Source organism: Podarcis filfolensis (genome assembly GCF_964270895.1).
Source record: "Podarcis filfolensis genome assembly, chromosome: 4".
NCBI lineage: Eukaryota > Metazoa > Chordata > Lepidosauria > Squamata > Lacertidae > Podarcis > Podarcis filfolensis.
Window position 1 is genome coordinate 67,900,515 of NC_139607.1, and position 21,516 is coordinate 67,922,030.

The 21,516-nt window shown below is 38.7% G+C and overlaps 1 protein-coding gene across 2 annotated transcripts; it reads left to right on the forward strand.

Moving 5' to 3' along the window:
- The first annotated feature begins 1,401 nt into the window (after positions 1 to 1,401).
- On the forward strand, positions 1,402 to 21,163 carry HJURP (Holliday junction recognition protein). Of its 2 annotated transcripts, none has more exons than XM_083611541.1 (13): positions 1,402 to 1,560; positions 2,900 to 2,966; positions 4,017 to 4,075; positions 5,199 to 5,226; positions 6,199 to 6,254; positions 8,780 to 8,834; positions 9,942 to 10,003; positions 10,737 to 10,847; positions 11,350 to 11,422; positions 14,074 to 15,614; positions 16,282 to 16,345; positions 18,283 to 18,370; positions 19,359 to 21,163. In XM_083611541.1, the coding sequence occupies exons 1-13, from the start codon at positions 1,408 to 1,410 to the stop codon at positions 19,477 to 19,479; spliced, it is 2,478 nt and encodes an 825-aa protein (XP_083467667.1). In that variant the 5' UTR covers positions 1,402 to 1,407; the 3' UTR covers positions 19,480 to 21,163. The 2 variants fall into 2 exon arrangements, with proteins under 2 accessions (XP_083467667.1, XP_083467666.1); XM_083611540.1 differs by having other exon boundaries at positions 14,071 to 15,614; positions 19,359 to 20,221.
- Positions 21,164 to 21,516: the final 353 nt, after the last annotated feature.

Sequence of the window (21,516 nt, forward strand, 5' to 3'; positions counted from 1 at the left end):
TTGTTCTACATATTGACTTTCTAGTAACACTTCAAAGGTATTTTGAATGGTATTTAGAAATAATTTAACAACTGTGATAAACTCTATAGACACTACGGTTTTCTTATTACTGGTGCCTGAGTTGTTTGTCCCTTTGACACATTATGCAAAAAGAGCTCTGCCTTTTTGACACGAAACATAAAGGATTTAGGGGAAACACATTGTTTCTCAGCTAAAAACTATACTCCAGTAAATTAAGCAGTAGAAACATACAAAAATTGATTTTGGCTCTAGTTCAGGTTCCTTGGTGTTTTCGAATTCTTCATTTCAGTTCCAGTTCAGGCACTAAACAATAAAAGACTGTTAAAGACTGTTCAGCCACTCTGTGATTTCATGTTGCACCATATGGAGAGTTAAACATGCTTCTCCCTCCCCGATGTCATTTGGGGCAATTCGAAAACATTTTGCAAGAAGCATAATCTAATCTGAGGAAGTCGATGTGACATCTCCTACCTCCTGTCATCGGAATATGATAATCTGCAGATTTAAACTCACCACGTAACATCCCCCACCTTTTGTTTTCGCTTTTATGCTTAAGCTTAACACCCAGCTTGATCAACGTTCATGATGAACTCAAAAGCTTGCTCAATTCTTTTCCATTCTTTATTATTTAAAACAACCGTAAAATACTTGAACTTTTGAATCTGCAGATCAGGTAACAAAAAAACCCTATTTAACAGAACAAAAACAAAATAATTAAACGCAAATCAAACACAATGAAAATAACAGACTCAATAAAAAAAAATCTGCAACAGTCATTCCCTGGTATAATCAGCAGTTGGCATTTTTCAAAAGCTTTATGAAAGCAAACTACCATTGCCTTGCACTGAATGATGATAGAGCAATTCCAATCCGGCAGAGTTTATGTGTGTGAGCTTCCAAAGTGCCACAAGACTCTTCGATCTTTATGTATATAGTCAGTAGGAACAGCTAACTTCGAACGGGCAAAACTAATCCACCACCCATTTGGCTTCTCCTTACATCTCCTTTAACAACAAAATCTTTCTGCTTCTACCATTCGCACTCTTACGCAGTTTGCGTCGCTACGCTGGCCCGTGCCATTCCCAAAACTCTCCTGCTCGTTCGACTTTCGCGCTTAACGCAGAGATTGTCGAGGGCAGAGAGTTTCAGCTAGAGATAGGGAGGGATCAGGGGTGGGGCGGCGGCAGCCTGCCAATCAAAACAGAACTGCTCCTCGGGCCTCTCCCGATTGGCGAACAACTACCAATCCGGCGACGGCAAGCTGAAGCGCACTCTCGCGGGACTAGCGCAGCGGCGGATTTGAATCGGGTTGAAGGAGTTGCCCAACCTGGAAGTGACCAATCCTCGGCCTTGGGCCGCACAGAACGGGCCGAGGCGACGGCCGAGATGGGGAGAACGAGCGGGGGAGGGAGGGAAAGCGAGGCCGCGGACCGCCGGCGAAGAGGAGGGCCCGGAGGCGGCGGCAGCACAGCCATGGAGCGCCGCCTGAGGAGAAGCACCCTCCGCTTCGCCTCCGCCATGAGCAGCGTTGTAGAAAAGGTGAGCTCGACGCGGCTCCAGGGGCGGCTTCGGCGAGCTGGACGGGGCGAGGGTCGCAGGCATTTTCCGGAAGGCAGAGGCCCCGGGCGGGATCTGCTCGGGGCTCCTGGGCCGGTTCCTCCCCCCCTTTTCCACGGATTCTACGTGGGGAAACGTTCGAAATACCCGCTGTGTGACGTCATGGGGGCGGGGAGATAATTAATAAATGCAATTGAAGTGTCAAATTTCGGTCCCTCTCTCCCTCCCTTCATTCCTTCCTTCCAGCAGGGTTCCTTGCACTCTTGCTGTTGTTTAGTCGTGTCCGACTCTTCGTGACCCCATGGACCAGAGCACGCCAGGCACTCCTGTCTTCCACTGCCTCCCGCAGTTTGGTCAAACTCATGCTGGTAGCTTCGAGAACACTGTCCAACCATCTCGTCCTCTGTCGTCCCCTTCTCCTTGTGCCCTCCATCTTTCCCAACATCAGGGTCTTTTCCAGGGAGTCTTCTTTTTTCATGAGGTGGTCAAAGTATTGGAGCCTCAGCTTCAGGATCTGTCCTTCCAGTGAGCCAGCACTCAGGACTGATTTCCTTAAGAATGGAGAGGTTTGATCTTCTTGCAGTCCATGGGACTCTCAAGAGTCTCCTCCAGCACCATAACTCTTGCACTCTTAAGGGCTAACTTTTGTCTTTCTCAGACAAGCTATAGCTTAGGGCCCCACTCTCTTGCCCCCCCCCCCAAAATGCAAAGAAAAAAAAACCCTGGATGTACATTTCCAAAATATAAGATAAAAAACAAATAAACTAAAACCTACATACAGCAACAGTTTTTTGTGTTGTGTGGGCTCCTATTTGTTATGTGCAAATGGGTTTAGATACCTATTAGGTCCATAAATTACCTTATAGCATATATTCAACACAAAAACCAGCAACAACCTAAATCTCATCAAACTTAAATCCAGCCCTGTCTGTCTGTCTGTTTCAGCCGAATTTGGACACACTGCCTTAATGTAAAAATCAAAATGTTGGATTGGGGGTGGGGGTTGTTTTTATTTTTATCATGTATGTTATGGTTTTATATCTTGATTTTATTCTGTGAATTGCCCTGAGACCCCCGGGTATAGGGCAGTATACAAATTCAAATAATAATGATGTGATGTTCCATCATGGATGTGTCATGTAACATGTAGTTGGGCCCTGTGTACTTCCAACTAGATAGGAGTGAGTTAACTTGCAAGTAGACTAGTTAGAAGTTTTAATGGAGGTTTAATAATGTATGAATTTTACCCCAAAAAAAGCTTTTTTTATAATCTCTAGCACGTAGGCTTAGGTAAAAATGGTGTGTGTTTCTTTTAATCCAGTACAACTTCCCCTTTGATGATGATATGGTCATTTCTATCAGATCATTGACTTATGATACACCTGAAGGTAAGATCATTTTTATTGATTACTATATTCTAGTTTGCCTTTATAAAAACATAGTATAGAGACTTTTTGAAACCTGTGTGGATGCTGTGTCTGTAGTGCAATTTACAAAGTCTGATGAAAATGTATCAAACTTTATTGAATCAAAGGCTGATTGGAAACCTTGCGGTTTGTTGTAACAGTGTGACTATACATAACAGTGATAGGGCTTGCATGCCATAAGTCATGGTTAACTGTTTACCATGAATAAACAAATTGCTGTCATTTTGCTTTTCCCCTAGCACAAGTGAGATAGCCACAATCTTTGCCTAGCATTGTTTCAAAATTGGGGGTTCTGGTTTATTTCACTGCAAGCAAAATGACTATCTGAAGCCAATAAGAAACCGTGGCTTCAAACTGTAGTTTGTATGGAGCAAAATAAATTATGATTTGGTTCAGATATAATACTAAGCTAAGAATCGTGGTTTGTTGCTTTGTGCAGGGAAGAATCGGTGGCAAAGCAGGAGCGATCTGTCATCAGAAACTGTTTTGTGGATTGCCACTCTTAGGTATCACTGTATTTCTGTGAATTTTAATTCTGAGCTTACTTTTTACAATCTCCTACCCAATCATGTATATATGGACATACAACCCAGTACAGTGGTACCTCAGATTACAGACGCTTCAGGTTACAGACTCCGCTAACCCAGAAATAGTACCTCTGGTTAAGAACTTTGCTTCAGGATGAGAACACAAATTGTGCGGCAGCGTGAGGCCCCATTAGCTAAAGTGGTACCTCAGGTTAAAAACAGTTTCAGGTTAAGAACGAACCTCCAGAACAAATTAAGTTCTTAACCCGAGGTACCACTGTATATCTCTTCATGCATTTGATGAAGTGGACTGTAGTCTATGACAGCTTATGCCAGAATGAATTAGTCTTCAGAGTGCCACATGACTTATTTACTATGCTTATTGCAAAAGATTGACATTATTCCTCTGTTTATCACAAATGTCTGTTCTAACAAATTCTTATGCATGTGGCATTTATTGTAGAAATTTTTGTATCGTTTCTAGGGCCAAGAGTTTGGGGAGAAGAGCAACAGACAAGCACCGAAATTATAGATCGCTCTCAGGTACTGTAAATGCATAACTTGTAATGATCTCTCTGGGAGACTGGATGCATAGCTATAACAGTAGTATTTTTAAACAATGTTTCTGTGGCAACTTGAATCGAAAAAAAGCCATAGATTCTCTTCAGGGTTTATGAACTTAAGTTGGAGAATATTGCTGTCTCTCATTTAGCTTTCTCTTTTCCTTAAATTTCAGACCATTGGTAAAGTTGATACCAAAATGAGCACATCCAAATTGCTCAATGAAATTTGTTTTCATTGTTGTACATTGCTCTAATCAATGGAGACATTTGACTGATGAAAACACAGCTTTTGTGTTCTTACCTGCAATCTGAAATGCTGGTGGGGTGGTTTAAATTGGTGATACCAGTCTTCAGAACAAAATTCTCACATTTTGTCTTAATTACCCCTCCATATTTACTGGAAAATAATTCACTTGATACAGTTCAGATGTATCAAATTCAATGCACTAAGACAGGGGTTTCCAAACTAGTCCACGGACCACCAGTGGTTCATGAGCTTCATTCAAGTAGTTTTCAGTGTGTGTGTAAAGGACACTTACAATTTGAATTCTATGGAATTCATATTTGAGTTCTATGGAATTCATATTGTAATACTATTAACATCCAATAGAAGAAATAAAGCAAAAAATATATAAAAAAATATGCAGCAAATTATACAGGTGCTATAGCAAGCAGAATTATATCTTTCAGCAAATTTCAAGTGATCCATGGGGAAAGTAGCTTGGGAACCACTGTAACTAAGAAATATGAAAACTGTTATCTTTGTACCTAATCATTTTGCCCTGTGACTTGAGTTTGGCAGTGTGTGTAGAAATTGCATATCAAAATATTTCAGGTATTAGAATTCTTGGCAGATCATGCTGCCTGATTGCCCTGAGTCTGTCAGTAATTAACCAAATGAAAATCTTTACCAGTATCCTTCATGTTTCCAGACCAATAGGCAAAGGGTTACAGACATAAGCAATTTTACAATATGCTTATTTCTGAATGGGAGGATCTTTTAAAGAAAAAAAATGCATTCTTTTGAAAATGAAAGCACGGTGCCTTTTTTGTACAAGAAATAATTTTTATGCCCTGAAATTTTCCTGCTTTTCATATTACAGAATATTGTACCATTTCAGGAAAACACAGGTAAGGGAAATCTTAGAACGTTCTGCAATACTTGTATGTTTAAATTGTGTAAAGATTTAACTTTAACGGTTCTTAATGATGAAAGAAAAAGATCAATTATAAATCTGAGACAGTATTCCTTTCTAGAGTTGGCTCTTAAAAAATAACTGCTTGCAAATATAATAGTCAACAGTTTTTATGAAAGAAGATTAATTTGGCTTAAGATACATGATTTTGTTCTTTTTTGTACTAAATCCACAGATTGATAATCTTGCTGTAATCTTAATGTAAATAAGCTATTGCAAAAGAAAAATACCATATAAAATTGGCTATTTTTATTGGATATATGTTTAGCTTTATCAGTGTACTGTTTCGTCATATGAATGTATTTGTATAGGTTTTTTAAAAAGCCTGCTTTTCACTTGGAAAGACTTTATGAGCGTTATAACGCAGAATCATTCTAGCAAGGTATTCATAAAATGGTCACTTGAGCTTAATTCTTCAGTTGTTATGGAATTGCTTTTTTAATGTGTTTTATGGCTCACCCAAATATGTTTGAATTACAAGCAACTGTCAAAACCTGCAAGTACCCTGTTCTGCCCCTTCCCACCCAAGTCTTCCCCCTTTTGTGATGTTTTGGGATCACTTCCCAGTTTGGCGTGATTCATGCATTTTGACTTTTTGTTGCATATATGTAGGTGTAAGATCTAGATTTCAAAAAGTTGAATTGCGCTTGTGTAGCAAAACTGAGTCTTGTGCTACAAACAAGCATTTCCAGGATCACATGAATCATTTTCCCATTCAGAACAGTCACTACAATAGAGGTGGCTGTACAGCCAGGTTTCTCCATAGAATTTGTAAAGTGGGGTAGGGGTTCTCAGATGGAAAAGCCAAGTGGCTACCTTTGACTATGTGGACTGATTATAACCTGTCACTGAAGAGAGAGCTGTTATCTTCAGTTTTATAATTTCAATGAATTATTTTTCAATTAAGAAATTGAGACGCAGCTGGCCTCTGACTCTGAAAATGAGAACTACGAGGAGTATCAGGTATGTAGGACTCATGACGGCAGTCAACCAGAATAGTTATCCATCTACTTTTTTCTGGAGTTGTATTTGAATGGGGTCTGTTGCGGGATCCTGTTCATGGGCATATTGAGGAAATGGTACAGTCACTGAAGGAAGAGTACAGAGAAAATGCCTGGCTGGTGTTGATAGGCAGGGAGTTTCAAAGTGTAGGCGCTGCCTCACAAAAATACTGATTGTGATACGTACAACAGTGCCAGTTCCATAGCTCGAACCAGTCTAGCGAGTATTTTTTGTAAACCACTTGGAAGTGTTTTACAATCAAACAGTTTATAATTTTTATGAAATATATACAGTGATACCTTGGTTCTCGAACGTAATCTGTTCCGGAAGACTGTTTGAGTTCCAAAACGTTCAAAAACTGAGGAGCAAATGGCTGCCCGCAAATGTAATTGAGAAAATTGAAAACACACAGTGGAAGTCATTTGACTTCCGAGGCGCATTCGGAAATGGAAGCATTTACTTCTGGGTTTTCGGCGTTCGGGTTCTGAAACATTCATCAACGGAGATGTCCAAAAACTGACGTACCACTGTATTGGGCCAAGGTGATCCTGCAAGTAAATATGCCAACCTATTAAAGGTTTTATATACTAATAGTAACGCCTTCGACTTGACCTAGTGTCAAATAGGCAACCCGTGCAGATCTCTGACCAGAACTGTTATATGCTCACAAGGTTTTTCACTTCTGTTGGCAACCATACTGCAGCACTCAAAACTAAATGTAGCAAAAGAGAAGACTTACACTGAAGTAATCCAATGTTGAAGTCACCAGTACCTAAACTACTGTGGTCAAGCTCTCCCAGTCCTGAAACAGTCACTGAGGCTACCTGGGCATCAAGTGACAAAGCTGGATCCAGCACACACACACACACACACACACACACACACACACACACACACAACTCTGTCCAGGGTAGACCATGGGAACCATTCACTCACAGTGGATTACGAGCATTCAAGCTCAGTTTATTTTCCCTCATCCATCCCACCATTGCATCCAGACACTGGTCTAGGGCTCACACAGCCTCTCCTGATTCAGTTATTATGCAGAAATAGAGCTCCGTGTCATCAGTGTACTGATAGTACCAAAGCTCCTAATGACTGTTCTCAGCAGCTTCATGTAGATATGAACCTTCATCCAGCATGGGGCGGTGAGAATAACATTAACAGGTTTAAGGGTGTACTTTACATCCCATTGAGATTTCCAACGTAGGACAGGGTAGAACTGCAACCCTATAAAATATTGCTTCTGTGGTGTCAGAAGTGTCAGCTTAACAATACCCAAACTCTCAGAGCTGTACGGTGCTTTTCTAACCCTATTAAGAAATGTGCAAGAAAACTGTCCTTGCTTAGAGAAAGGCCCCCAAACAATATTATATAGCTTGTGCCAACTTATTGGCACTTCGCCTGCAGTCTTGAATAGCCTCACACCCTGTAAAATTCATGAAAACAGCTTCAGCTAAAGCTGTGTGCTTCTGCATTTAGAATTTGCCTGAAACTTACAGTTCTGCATGAATCCTTTATCTGCTGGATCCAGCCAATGACCCAGCATCCTGTTCTCACAGTGGCCAACCAGATATGCCTGTGGGAAACCTGCAGGATTCAAACACCAGAGCACTCTCTCCTTCCAACTGTGAAGGCAAAACATAGCTAACATGGCTAGTAGCCATCAATAGCCCTCTTCTCCATCATAAGGAGATTAATCTTCCCATCCCATAACTTTATTTTTTTGTTAGTAGCAAGAAAAGTGTACAAATAATTGAAGGTAATATTAAATTTCCTGTGCATTGAGAAGGTGATGGGGGCAGGTAAATGTGTAGTATATATTTTAAAATGCTTGCTTAAGTCTTTTGAAGCAACATATGTATTGCAGTTAGATTGTTGACAGCCATAGCCATCGCAGGTTTATGTGGAGTGATGCTAGCATTTGATCGAATGTTTAAATCAAGTACAGTAAATATGTAAGTTTGATAGAATGAAGATTCATTACATCCCCATACGTTGAATCATAGAATCATAGAGTTGGAAGAGACCACAAGGGCCATCGAGTCCAACCCCCTGCCAAGCAGGAAACACCATCAGAGCACTCCTGACATATGGTTGTCAAGCCTCTGCTTAAAGACCTCCAAAGAAGGAGACTCCACCACACTCCTTGGCAGCAAATTCCACTGTCGAACAGCTCTTACTGTCAGGAAGTTCTTCCTAATGTTTAGGTGGAATCTTCTTTCTTGTAGTTTGGATCCATTGCTCCGCGTCCACTTCTCTGGAGCAGCAGAAAACAACCTTTCTCCCTCCTCTATGTGACATCCTTTTATATATTTGAACATGGCTATCATATCACCCCTTAACCTCCTCTTCTCCAGGCTAATATTAGCCTGGAGAATATATTAATATTATAATATTGACTCTAATATTAAAGTTGATTTTCTAGCCCAAATTTAGCTAATACAGGGCTGTTGTTTTTTCTTTTGTTTTTTGCAATTATTAAGTCACCTAATGAAGAACAGTCCATGGACTCATGTGGAAACAGCCTACTTGATACAGGTAAGGCAGGCTTGGTGGAAGAGCATGCAATTTATTTATAGGACTAATCTAAGCTGTCTTGGATGTGGATGACAATTGAGAGAGATGATCACATGCATTTTAAAATTATTATATGCCACTGAGCAATGATTGTTTTGCTTTATTTATTTCCAATTTCTGGGGGAGGGGGGAATCTATAGACTTTGTACATAAATATGTACATTAAGGTTGTGACATACACCTTAATTGAAAAACGATTTCTCATTTTCTTTTGAGCATGACTCATTTCTTGTTCAAATAGTTGAACCCTTCATCAAAAGTTTTCTTCTGTAAGTGAGATATCTAATATAGCAGTAACCAAATTGGGGTACTGCTTGGACTTACCAAAGTCAGTAACTTAAGGAGCAACATCAACTACTTGTCTTATCATTTGCTGAATCCTGTATTGTTGCCACACTGTAGCCCCTTCTACACTCTTATTATATCATTAATTTTGCTCTACTTTGGGTAACTATAATTGCAAAGGGAAAACAAGACCACACCCCTAACTTTGACCCAGCAGCTTTTCTGCGTGGCATATTCATGAGCCGCCTTCTGTTTTTGGTCTCTGCCCAAATTAAACAGTCAAGAGATGAGAGTAATGAAATGGCTTTGGGACAATATATAAGCTTCACAATCTCTTCCTTCAGGTGTTGCCCATGTGAAGTGGGCTAGAGCAGGGAAAGGGGTTTTGACTTTGTGCAGTTTGCTCCTTTCCCCAGAGTTGTGCGACTCCTTCATAGTGCCTACAGAGGCATAACTTCTAAAGTGGGGACTCTGCATTGTGCGTGAGACTCCCTGTGTGATTTAAATTCCTGGGCAGTCAGGGTTATAAATTGCATGAGCCTACAGCTACTTTCACCACACTTACCTGCTTCATCCAAGTAACACCCAAAGAGAGGTGTGCTAACAATGAGGGGAATAATAAACCCAGTGAAAATTGTAAGTCTTTGGAAACAGAATATTGCATAGTTCATTGCCTTGAGGTTTTGTGTCCAGGTTAAATTTTGTACAAATTTCTTTTATCAAAGAAATTGGAAGCAATCTTATATTTGAGATAATGTTTCATTTTTTAACTTTGAATTGTAGGTCACAAAAGTGATGTTGAATCGGCATCCATTCAAAGACATTTGGAAAATATGCATATCAAGGTAAATGAGAATTTTGGTATTTGAACATTTGAAAATTTAGGATATTTTTCTTAGGAGAGATACGATTAGGAAGAAGATTGGCAGGTAATAAGGAATATGAGGAGTGGCTCTGAACTCGAAACTCCCCTGAGTTCTGCCAAAAGTTTTCTGAATATTCCATAGGCTCTGTCTGTGTTTATGAAACTATAGCCATGAGTTCTGGTTTGCTCTTACTTACTTTTCAAAACCTGTGATTCCCTTCCAAATTCTTGATCACAGTGTACTACTGTGGCTGTTCGAGTAAACAGTATATGAAAAGCCGTTCTCTTCCTTATTGCAGGGACTGCAGTCATTATTGTAGGTTTCTTCTAGTTTAAGAGAGAAGAGAAAATATTGGTCATTGCCATGTACAGCAAGTGGTACCTATGGAAATCAAGGAGGGATAATAATAATAATTTGCTTGAGATGTTAATACAGACAAGCAAATATGGCCTAATAGGCATTACTGAAACCTGGTAGGATGAGACAAATGGAATGTGCAACCTGTTCAAACAGCTCAAAAAGGCTTTGTCACATATGGATTTAGAAACATAGCCTTAAAGGCAAAACCCTCAACAACTTAAGAATGAGAATAGACTACATTGTTTGTGTGTACTACCCTTGTTGGTTCAACATAAAAAACAACAACACTCTTGGGTGGAAGGCCCATACAACATCTTGTTTCAACTTCTGTTCACTCTTTTTTTAACAAAAGGAAGATACCTCTCTCGTATACTTTTCTGGAACACCCGCAAAGAATAAATACCAAGTCAAAATGGATGTTCTGTTGGAGAATAGTGTCTACTTTGGTCCAAAATCACTTACGGTAACTGTTCAGCTGATTTTATTGAAATCTTTAAACTAATAGCTAGTAATGCAAGTCCAGATTTCTATGTGCAGTTCAGTTTTCCTGTCTTCCCCATTTATTATTTTTTTCTCTTGGAGGTACATTATATGTACACATTCCTGTGTTTCTATTGAAATGGATGGGGAAGACTTAAGTGTAATATCTCCTGTACTGACACCCTAATAGCCATAAAGTATAAAACCAGGTTAATAGTTATTGAGATGGGATTTTGTTCTTCCTGTGTGTGCTTCGGTCTCATTGGGCTGGGACATAATAAATGGGGTATAAAAATGCAACTGTTACATAATATTTTAAGTTTGAATGTATTATTTGGCACTCATACTCAATTTGGAAAGCATCAAACTATAGTACATAGGATATATATCTCAAGTAGTGTTTAATTGCTCAGTCATTTAAGGCTTGTGTCTTTCTGCAAATCTTTTCTGTTTACTGACTATCTACCTTTGGGATTTTGGCTTAGGTTACAAGACCCAGAGCAAAGAGTGTTTACCAATGGTCTCCTTTGCAAAATCTAGGAGGTGAATCCTTGAGTGGTGAGCATCATGACAAATCCTAAATGTTTTACTGAAATATAGTTTTTAAAGGAGAAGTAAATGGTTTACTTGCATAAGAAGGCTGGCACAACAAACTTTCCAATCTAGTGAGCACAAATGCTAGCTCTGATTGGCTGGCTCGGTACCGTAATGCTAAGCACTCCTTATAAAACCTAATTAATTGATGTTTTTAGGAACTTTCTTATCTGAATTGGAAATGAGCTACATATGAGTCTAGCTCTTGAGTTTTTTTGTGGAGTATACAAAGACCAACTGGACCAGCATGTACTTACCTGCTATGGCTCCTTTGACAAGCAATGGCTGTAACAGCGTATCTGTTTATCTAGCTCCAGCCTGCTCCTTTGCATCTGCTATGAAAAGGCCTTGTAAGGACTGCAACATCTCCTCCTTCCCCCCGCTGCCACCACCATTCTTTTTTTCAGCTGGACCTTCAGTGCTGCAAGAGCAACTGCTCAGGACCTGAGTGGTCCAGCGTTTTGCTGGAAGCCATGGAGGGCTTTTAATGCTGTGCCATGGCCTGTCAGAGCACTTTACCTACCTGTCAGAGCACTGATCCAACTAGCACAGCACTGTCTATGCTTATTGGCAGTAGTTATTCATGGCTTCTGGCACGAGTATTTCCCACCTCTGAACATAAGAAGAGCCTGCTGGATCAGGCCAATGGCCCATCCAGTCCAACATCCCTGAACATGAGCGCAAGAGCACTCTCCCCTCTTGTGGTTTCCTGCATCTGGAATCCAGAAGCATTGCTCCTTCTGTTGATAGTCCTCTTCTCCATCCTCTTTTAAAGCCATCCAAGTTGGTGACCTTGGTTGCCTCCTAGGGGAGTGAGCTCCATAGTTGGTCTATGCACTGCATGAAGAAGTATTTTCTTCTTTGTGCAAAGCATATATTCTACCATTGATCTGTGGTCCCTCCTGTCCCTACAGTAACTCCATCCTGTCCAGGGTTTTGGCATTTGTTCACAAGCATGGAAGTATCTGGTGTGTCTCCCCCAACCCCTGTATAACACTCTGGTGGCTGATATGAGCCCACTGTCAGAACTTGTTTTCCTTTAGTAGCTCATTTTCAGTACAGTGGAACCTCTGGTTGTGTACCGTCCTCCTTACAAACGCATCGGGTTACCGTCTCCGCTAACCTGGAAGTAGGTGTTCCGGGTAACAAACTTTGCCCCAGGATGTGAGTGGAAGTCAGCGGGAGGCTCCATTAGCATAAGCACGCCTCAAGTTAAGAACAGTTTCTGGTTAAGAACGGACCTCCGGAACGAATTAAGTTCGTAATCGGAGGTACCACTGTAGCTAGATTCTACTGTAGCATGCTGTATTGTTTAAGTCAGCTGCAAACAATTTTTATAAGGATAGCACTCTAGATAATTTTAAATGAACATGCTTACAGGTGCATGGTAATAAACCTGTACTTTACAACACCCTGAAGTATCATTATGAACAGATTAACAGGTAACAGGTGTCTAGTACTCTCTATCAGCTGTAGTAAATTGAATGCTGCTTTATGTCAAAGGATGTCGTATTTTCTCGTTCTGTCTTACAAAGCAATTTGTTTCATGTTCCTCCTAGCTATATGTAGTTAAATTACATAGATTGACATTAATTTGAGGCAACATGGTGCAGTGGCTTAAGCTGCATTTAGATGTATGATATGCAGCTTCAGATTCCCATTTAGCTTTGAAATTTACTGGATAGCTTTGGAAAAATGACAGTTTTTCAACCAATTTTATTCTTTGAGGATAAGCGAAATGAGGATTCTAAATCTCTGAATTTTTTTAGCTTAAAAATGCTTTACTGTAGTTTGATTTTTTTTAGTTATTGGATGGATTTGAAGAATGATGAATGCAGCAATTCAGCCTAATTAAAGAACTGTGCATATCTATATACATAGAATCTTTACTGAAGTTTCTACATTGCTGGGCAAAATTCTGTCTCATTTAACCGTTATGTGTGTAGATGGGTGATATTGATAGGAGCGGGAATATGAGTTTATGTAGGAGCTCTCAACTTATTAGACTGCATGACATCCTTTGGATCAGAGTTGGGGGTCTTTTAAAGGGGTTACCAATAATTTGTTTCATATATTTATTTACTTGCATACTTGCAAAATCATATAAAAATATATCTATGTGTTAAAACAAAAATGACATAAATAAAAAACACATTAAAGAGACAAATATAAAAATGGGTAATCTCACAAATATATATATATATATATATATATATATATATATATATATATAAAATTTTCATAAGATGACTTTCTGAAATAGTCTTAAGTTGGTGCCTGAAGCTATGTAGACTTGATTTCACTAGGTAGAGAGTGCCAGTATCTTCATTAAATAGTGTATTGCCTCATTATCAAGTGAAATTATAAATTGCTGCTACAAAATTTAATTTAAAAGTAATCATGACAATGATTGTTTCTTAAAACACATAGAAAATATCTGGTTTCACAATGGGAACTGAGAAAATCCTAGGTAATTTAAAAATGTGGTTAGTGCCTTCTTATTTTAAATTTCTTTTCTTACATTATAGATTATTTGGAACATCATTAGCAATAGTCTTAATGTTTTTTAAAAAATAAGTATTAGTACTTATATTTCCCTTTATTTGGTCTAGTAGGTCACCATGATGTGGTCCTGAGGAAGCAAACAGAATCTATAAATGGGCATCCTGCATCAACATCTCTGCCTCTGTCCAACTCTGCTGCTGCAGACTCAGACAATATGACAATTCTGCCTGAAAATCAGTCTCTTGGGGGTGGAAATGAAACTGTCTGCAGTAGCTTTTTGGAAATGTACGAGTCTGCGGATGAGCATTGTTCTTGGAATAACGTAACAATAGTAGACTTGTATCCAGGAATGGTGAAGGCACTTAGCAGATTGTTGCATAAAGCATCCCGCGAAGCTTCTTCTAATTCATTGATCAAACGGTACAGATATGGCTATTGGCACCCTAAGAAAACACAGCGTAATACCAGTACAGAGAGAGTAAGGAAGTCCAGACAATTAAAACGGAAGTCTAGCTTGACAATTAGAGAAGATGATTCTAAGGGATATCAATTGTCCATGGCAAATAATGGGCAAATTAGTCCTTTGTATGATGGCAATCATGAAATGCAGTGCTCAATGAACAAGGCAACTAAAGTAGTATCTTCCATGGACTGTAATACAGATAGTGTGGAAATGGATGCTTCTGGCATCGTAGAAGATCATTCATACACAGAGAATGTCGGACTAAATGGTGTGGAGACCACAATTTTTCCTAGCGATCTTTCTACAGAAGAAACATTTCTGGTCAGAACTGCATCTTATATCCCTTCATTGTCAAACTTTGGAAGAAAGGCTCAAACATTTGAAGAGTACTCTTCAATTTGCACTGTAGATACAGGAACAACATTTAATCTAGCAGAAGATTATAAAACTGAGATGAGCACTAGGACATTCAATGCTACATCATGTTTAAGCTTGGCTTTGAATAGAGGCATAAGCTGTGTCTTGCAAAATAACAAGTCTTCTCCGGTGAAAACTTCAAATAGATTACCTGGGAATCATGAAATTAAAACATTCAACAAAGCTGTTTCACTACAGCGAAGTCATTCATTTTCATCACTTCCTGTTAATCGCAGTCCCATCAAAACTCACCAGAAATGTGACGATGCCTTCCAAAAAATGTATAAGGAGCTTTGTTGTTCAAAGATGCAAAAACCATTTAAGTGCTCAACTATATGCACAAGTCCTAGGAAGTCTCCAGAACTGTGCAAGTTTGGTTTTAAAAGTCTTTCTTCAAATTTTAATCAGAAGCGTAAAAATATGATTGAGAGTATATATCAGAAATTGTGTTCTGAAGGGCTTCCAAAAATTCCTACATTTATGCGTGCTGCAAACTTAAAAAAATATGAAGGAATCCCGATGTCTGACACAGTGAATGCCCTAGTTAATTCTCCTGTAAGAACTTTACCTGCAGTTGCCAGAATTAAAAGAGCAGCAAACTTCTGCATTGAAGACTCTCAGACCTCACCGTTGAAAAGATTAAAAAATATATCTGAGAACTCACCTTATCGAATAAGTCAGAAGCTACCGTACTGGAAAAACAATCGTCAGAAAACTGACATGACTTTTACACTTCATACTCCTAATGCCAACAATTGGACCTCAAACATGGTAAGTAAACTATTGACTTTGAAATATATGAAAAAGTACTCCAAACTGAAAGACACTTAAGTATTCCCTCAGTGACAAGATTCCTGAAGTAGATAAAATGTAAATTTCCAGGACTTGTTTCAAGTAAGCTTGCATAGGACTGGGCTAGAAGTCTTATTATGCGTGTCCCCGATCCCACTCTTGAGTGAATTATGGTACTATAGAACAGCATCACTTTGCATCTTGGTAACTGAACAGAATGTATATGAAGCAGGGGAGGGGAAAAGTAATACAGTGGTACCTCGGGTTAAGTACTTAATTCGTTCCAGAGGTCCATTCTTAACCTGAAACTGTTCTTAACCTGAAGCACCACTTTAGCTAATGGGGCCTCCCGCTGCCGCCACACTGCCGGAGCACAATTTCTGTTCTCATCCTGAAGCAAAGTTCTTAACCTGAAGCACTATTTCTGGGTTAGCGGAGTCTGTAACCTGAAGCGTATGTAACCTGAGGTACCACTGTATTCAGGTTTTCCCAATCTTCTGAAAAATATGCCCCCAGTTACCACAAATATAAAGCAAGCAAACTGAGACAGAAAAGAAGCTAATTGACATTGATTAACATAATCCCTGGATGATAATCCATATTGTAAAACTGCATCATTTTTAATATTTCAACATTTTATTTTCAGGATTCTGGGTTTTGTATTTCTTCAAATCACACCTTTATGGCTGTTCCAAGTACTTGTATAAAAGGTAGGTTTTAAATATGAGAAAGTAATCTGTGGTATCGAATAAGCGTTGTCCAGAGGAAATTGAAGCAGCTCTCTTTAGATCTTTGACAGGAGGCCCATTCTTTCTCTAGCCCATCATTTCTTGTGATTCCAAGAGCTATCCAGTCTTTAGTTACTTGGCCAGCTTTAATTTGAAAAACTTGGGAGGGGGCATCAGCTGTATATGAAAGAACAATAGAATAAGAATCGCCTAGAGGTGTTCCACAGCAGAAGATAACCATTGTTTAGAAAGTACCCATTCTCTTTCCCAGGTCCATTGATGGGCAATTCTCCAGGGGGGAAATAGATATGGACAGAGTGCAGTTAAATACTTAGGGATGGGGGGGCGGATTTCCTGGTACTGACTGGGTAAAGCTGGAAAACTTAAAATATTCATGGAAATTGTTGAAACCTTTTTCAGTCTTAGAAATAATATTCCATTCACATGGCCTGCTTATTTTAAATACAACAGTAGAAAATTGAACCTAAATCTAGATATGCATACATGTCAAACATAAGCATTGACTTACTGAATTGTTATGCTGTTAGCCAAGCAAACGGGGGATTTCCAGATTTGAAAAAGAGGTTTTTCTTGAGCTAAGGAAAAAACAAACAAACAAACAACAAAGCTCTTATATTCCAGTCAGTATTCCACTGCGTGTATTTTCGTCTGGTTGGCTTGTTTGTAGCCCTTTAGTTCAGTTCAGTGTGTTAGTCCCAAAGATGTCCTACTTGTGGCAGGGTTGTTTTTTAAAACTAGTGGCTAGAGCATTGTGTGAAAAGAAGGATGGACACTAAGAGCTTATTCACACTTACCTTTTGCCCTGCTATTTCCAGGTATAGTTCTGCCCTTAAAACGCCATGTCTGGATGTGGGTCCCTCTCTCATGGAAACCCACTCTTTAGCACTCAAACAGAGCAAACATCTGTTTGGGTTTCCAAGGATTGCTGTTTACTCCAATTGAGCTTTAAAGAGTGGATTTTCACAAAGAAAGCTCTGGAGCAAAAAGAGGGGGGGACTCAGTGCTTTAAAGCACGGACTGTGCTTAGAAAAAACAGAGGAAAGGTAAGTGTGGATAAGTCCTAAGGCTGCAATCCTAACCTCAGTTCCCTGTGAGTAAGTCCCATTGAATGGAATCGGACTCGCTTATTAGACATGATTAGGATTGCACTGTAAAACCAAAATGTTCTATTTATGTCACATCTTGCAAAAGCATGAGAACTGTGATAGAACACTTAAATTGCTACATGGACTCTTAAACATTTGCAGGCACATCCCAGAAATTGCAAGTTCCTTCTCCGCTCATTCTAAAGGAAGAAGCAGTAATTTTTAATGTCTGAGTGATGCTCACATCTGCTGCAGTGATTATTATCTGGGTTTGTCTGTTTTTAATTTGGGTATTGGTTCTGAAGTTCTTAAATTAAAACTGGGGAAGCTGAGATACACAGAATCATTTTGCTTGTACAGACATCCCTTTGCTCCTCTCTTCATTCATGCTGCAGTTAAATCAGGAAGTCTCCAATTAACCATTGTTTCCCGTTTTGTCAAACAGGTAAACTTTCTCCCAGCAAGTTACAAAAACATTGTAATTCCCTTTTATTTATTCACCCTGCTAAGATTTAAAGTATTTTTGTTAACTTTGTTTGCGTTAAATGCGTATTCTGTAGTTGACCTCCTTTGTAATGTTTTATTTTGAAATCTTTAAGATAATAGTTTAGTTTTCTGTTAATTATGTTGGTTTGACTCTATACTCTATATTTGACTTTCTTCAGATGGCTTTATTGATGTTTTATTGATGTTTTAATATTCTATAATCCGCTTTGAGATTTTTCTTAAAAATATAAAGTGGTATAGAAATGGCTTTTTTATAATTTCCATGCAAATTTCTTGCTTTACTTACTGTATCTAATCTCATCACAGAATCCAGAATTACAAGTGTGGATGAAAAGATGCCCACGTTTGTGCAAAATAGTGATTCCCTAAGAAAATCACAGAACTATACATCACCGTTAAGTATCACCTGAATTCCTTTTCAGTATCCCTTTGCTGTATTTCTCTGTGAAAGTATATGATGAGGAGAAGCAATAATGGTTTCCTATAAGCTACACCTAAGATGAGTTGAAGGACTTGCACTATAACTTGTCTTAAAATCTACTTTGCACATTGGTGCTTTATGTGACTGGCATCTAACTGACCACTTATTGGTTGTTAATAACTTTTGGATGTTTGACATGAATGTGTTAAATTTGCTCCTTTCAAGTTTGCTAGGACCAGATGAAATTTGGTAGCCCTGTCCTGAAGGTAGTGTGGTTCCGTGTAGCATTTATTGGTATTATAATAGATAGCATATTGTCAAGTTGGCTTAATACATTCTTCCCTCCCCTTTGCAGTGCTGATTCCTTTTTGAGAAATATGGTCTTGGCAGTAGTGTGCCAAATATTGGGGGTTGGTTTGGAAACCGGAAAGGTATTTAAAAGAATGCAGGAAGTCTGTTAAGAGCATAACTTTTTTGTATATGACTCAGGGATGATTGAAGAGTTACTTTATATTGGTGTTTTATTGCATTAGTCAGGAGTCATCTCCAAATGGTTAATGCTTTTCTAGAGACAATAGATGCTGTCTGCCACAGTGAAAATAATGCCATTACTGAGAGAGATCCTGAAATTGCTGCACCTATAGCATCCTTTTGAGCTTGCAGCACTTTGTTGGGTTTAAAATTAGTAACTTTAATATGAAGTCTCTTTACTTATTGCACTCTTTTTATGTGATATACAATGGATTATATTTTGCACAGATTTATTTGAAACGCCATGAATATTCACCAATGGATTATGCAAGGAGCTGGAGATTGAGGGAAATGTGTTGTTTTTATTATTATTTATTTCCGTTGAAACAGCAAAAAATATCCTAGTCTTTGGGAAGAATTTGTTGGCTGCCAGTTCATTTTACTGCACCTTTTACTATTTTGAACAGACAAGATCCTCTTTCCTTTTCAGGGTTTCCAGAAGGCTCAGCTATCATGGTGGGAGAATCAGAAGAAGAAATGCTTATGTGGAAGAACTTCTGTGTGAAGACTATGATAGTTCATTTCTGGATGACTACAGGGAAGATTCATGATTTTTAAGGGGAAAGCTGTTTGACTGAATGCAAAAGTTCCTTTCTATTTATGAAAAGAACTTGAATCTAGTGGACCTTTCACGAATGGAAGCAAGGGAATTTTCACCAATTATGCTTTTCCCTATGTTATTCACCAGTACCACCACATCTGTTCCAGATGTTCCTTCAACCCTCTGAAGCAGAATTCAGGAGGGTGCAGGAATCTCCAGAGGGCAGAGGGAGCTGAGAGCGCCATGTTCCATGATTCTTACCCTAATTCAGTATCTAACCCATTGCAGATATGTTTTGTCTTATGAGAACTACATATCCTTCAAGGAGCTGAGTAAGCATCTGTTTCTGGAATTCAGTTAATGCAGCTGTTTGCATCTAGGGGCAAAGTATTATCTGTCTTAAGGGAAAGCACTGTTCCTTCTTGAAGGCTTATCATTGCTTGAGTGTCATTTATGGAAGCAAATGCTGTTTTTGTTTTCTGCAGGTGTAATTTCAGCTATTTCTATTGTGTTTTGCTTGGCTAATCAACTCTTAATGTAGAAATAATGTTTTAACAGGCTATTTAATGCATTTAATTTACTATTCAGTGAGCTACTCTAGGGATGAGCAGAGCTTTATTCCATTGTTGAAAGTGCTCAGTTTGTGAAGATTTATAATGTAATATAGTATGCTTCAAATGTGTTTTAATGTATGTATCTACGAGTACTTGGCACTTATATTGCCTAATAAACCTTTATATATGTTGTGTGAATTTTGTTACATTCCATTAGCAGATTAACTTTTATAGCTTTGTGTTTCCTTTTTGTTAATAAACAGCAGCCTTTTTTAGTCACCAACATCCTAGCTGGGAAGAAATATGTTAAGGATTGCAGCCTTAATCTTGCAGTCGTATTTCTTAAATTTCTAGAAATGCAGAAAGTAGTGGTCATGACAGTAGAGACAGAACTTTCATCCTACCATATCCATTTCAGTTTTGCATCCAGCTGCTGCTGCTGCTTTGCCATGTAGACCCAGGAAGGAACAATTTCCCAGCAGAGAAATGATTAGACAAGGTGAGTGCTGAATCTTCTGTTTTTATGTGCGCATAGTCATTTTTTGCTTCAGTAGAGCTTCCTTACCCATTTCTACCACAAAGCCAAATCTGGCACTAGTGGTTATTATGAACTACAAATAGGGAATTCTTGGATTCATAGCTTACCTTTAGGAATGAGTATGTTTATTGATCTTAGTGCCTTAGCTATCAGCTTCCCCTCGATAATACTGAATAAATTATTCTAGCCTATTTTACAGAGAATACATTGGACATTTGAGGAACGCCTTATAAATAGTAAGCTGTATTCAATACATAAGAGCATATAATGGCACATACCAGTGCTTTGGGGCAGCAGTATATTACAATGATAATATGGCAGCTTGCCATCAGAAATATCTATACTTCCATCATTTAAGATGCCTTTCAAAATTTCTACCGTGGGACTTAGTGAAATGTGTGTTGACCTCGCATTCTTTTAGATAAAATCCTAGAGACTTTTTCAGACAGGGCTTTGATGTAAGGTAGCACTATATGATTGCTGTAATGAATGTATTTATTCATTATTTATTCATTATATGTATTTATTATACATATAAATGGCTAGTTTCTCCTGCTGTTTGAAAGTTGCACTTCACTCCCACATTAAAAAATAAATTAAAATGCCTGGCTGTGGCTGTAGTTTTTACAGTGCATCCAGTTGAGTGCAAACTTATCCTGAACTACTTATTGAGACACGCTTGGCAGCACAGAAATTTGGCATGCTAAGGGCTGCCAGATGGCCTGGCAAATACATACTAGCATTTGTGCAGTTCTACAGATCAAGCATGAATTAACAACAATGTTAACTTCTTAATTTACTTGATTAGGTCATTAGGTGAGGATAAGTTTGAATAAACATTTTGGCAAAGGGGACAAAATTAGAGCAAATGTCATCTCTAAATATTTACCATTAAACTAACAAAAGATGTCTCGGCATATAAAAGGCTAGTAGAAGATGTATCAGGTCATCAAGG